This window comes from Buceros rhinoceros, unplaced genomic scaffold, assembly GCF_000710305.1.
Source record: "Buceros rhinoceros silvestris isolate BGI_N320 unplaced genomic scaffold, ASM71030v1 scaffold26437, whole genome shotgun sequence".
Lineage (NCBI taxonomy): Eukaryota > Metazoa > Chordata > Aves > Bucerotiformes > Bucerotidae > Buceros > Buceros rhinoceros.
This window is the reverse complement of record NW_010424389.1, coordinates 11,041-11,687: the sequence shown is the minus strand read 5'-3', so window position 1 is coordinate 11,687 and position 647 is coordinate 11,041. Positions and strand designations below refer to the sequence as shown.

The 647-nt window shown below is 64.1% G+C and overlaps 1 protein-coding gene across 1 annotated transcript in view; it reads right to left on the bottom strand.

Moving 5' to 3' along the window:
* Positions 1–647, bottom strand: part of LOC104497524 (A disintegrin and metalloproteinase with thrombospondin motifs 7-like) — a gene marked incomplete at both ends in the record, with an annotated part of 9,011 nt that overhangs the window by 2,660 nt on the left and 5,704 nt on the right. The window contains one exon of the mRNA XM_010140790.1: positions 181–416. Within this exon, the coding sequence (XP_010139092.1) occupies positions 181–416 (236 nt within the window). The remainder of the gene's footprint in view (positions 1–180; positions 417–647) is intronic.

The following is a 647-nucleotide window of genomic DNA, read 5'->3' as shown; positions in this document are numbered from 1 at the left end:
CTGTGGGGTGTCAGTGCCGGGCAGTGAGCCACGCACATTCTCTGCCTGGGAAGGGCAGTGCCCCAAGACCAGCCGGGGAGAGACAGGACTCTGTCAGGACAGGGACAGGAGGAGGGACAGGAGGGACACAGGAGGGACAGGACACCTCCGTACCAGCCACTAATGGGACTCAGCACATACCTCACTCCAGTTCCCGACCTCCCAGCTGGGCATCGCTGTGGCTGCCATGGTGGTTGATGGTGGAAGCAAAGCCTCCTCCTCCTCCAGCTCTTCCTCCTCCCAGGACGGTGCAGGGGCAGGGGTGGGCTGGGGTAACTCATGTTCCCCATCGCTGAAAGTATATTGCCCTGGGGCTGCCCACGGTGAGTGCTGCCCTGGTGTGGTGCTGCCAAGCAGGACCCCACGGGAGCTCTGCTCTACACGGGCAGACGCTGACTCTGGGTGCTGGGACACCCCCACGGTCCTCCACCACGCTGGGGGGGACTCAGAGGCTGGTGCTCCCTCTAGGTGAACAGGAGAGCTGTGAGACAGGGCTGTGGGCGTGCCTGGCACCAGGGCATCTTGCTGTGTGAGGCCACTGGAGGTGAGCTGGGTGGCTGGCCCGGGCAAGGCAGGGGACAAGGACACTGCTGCTGGAAAGGCTGTAG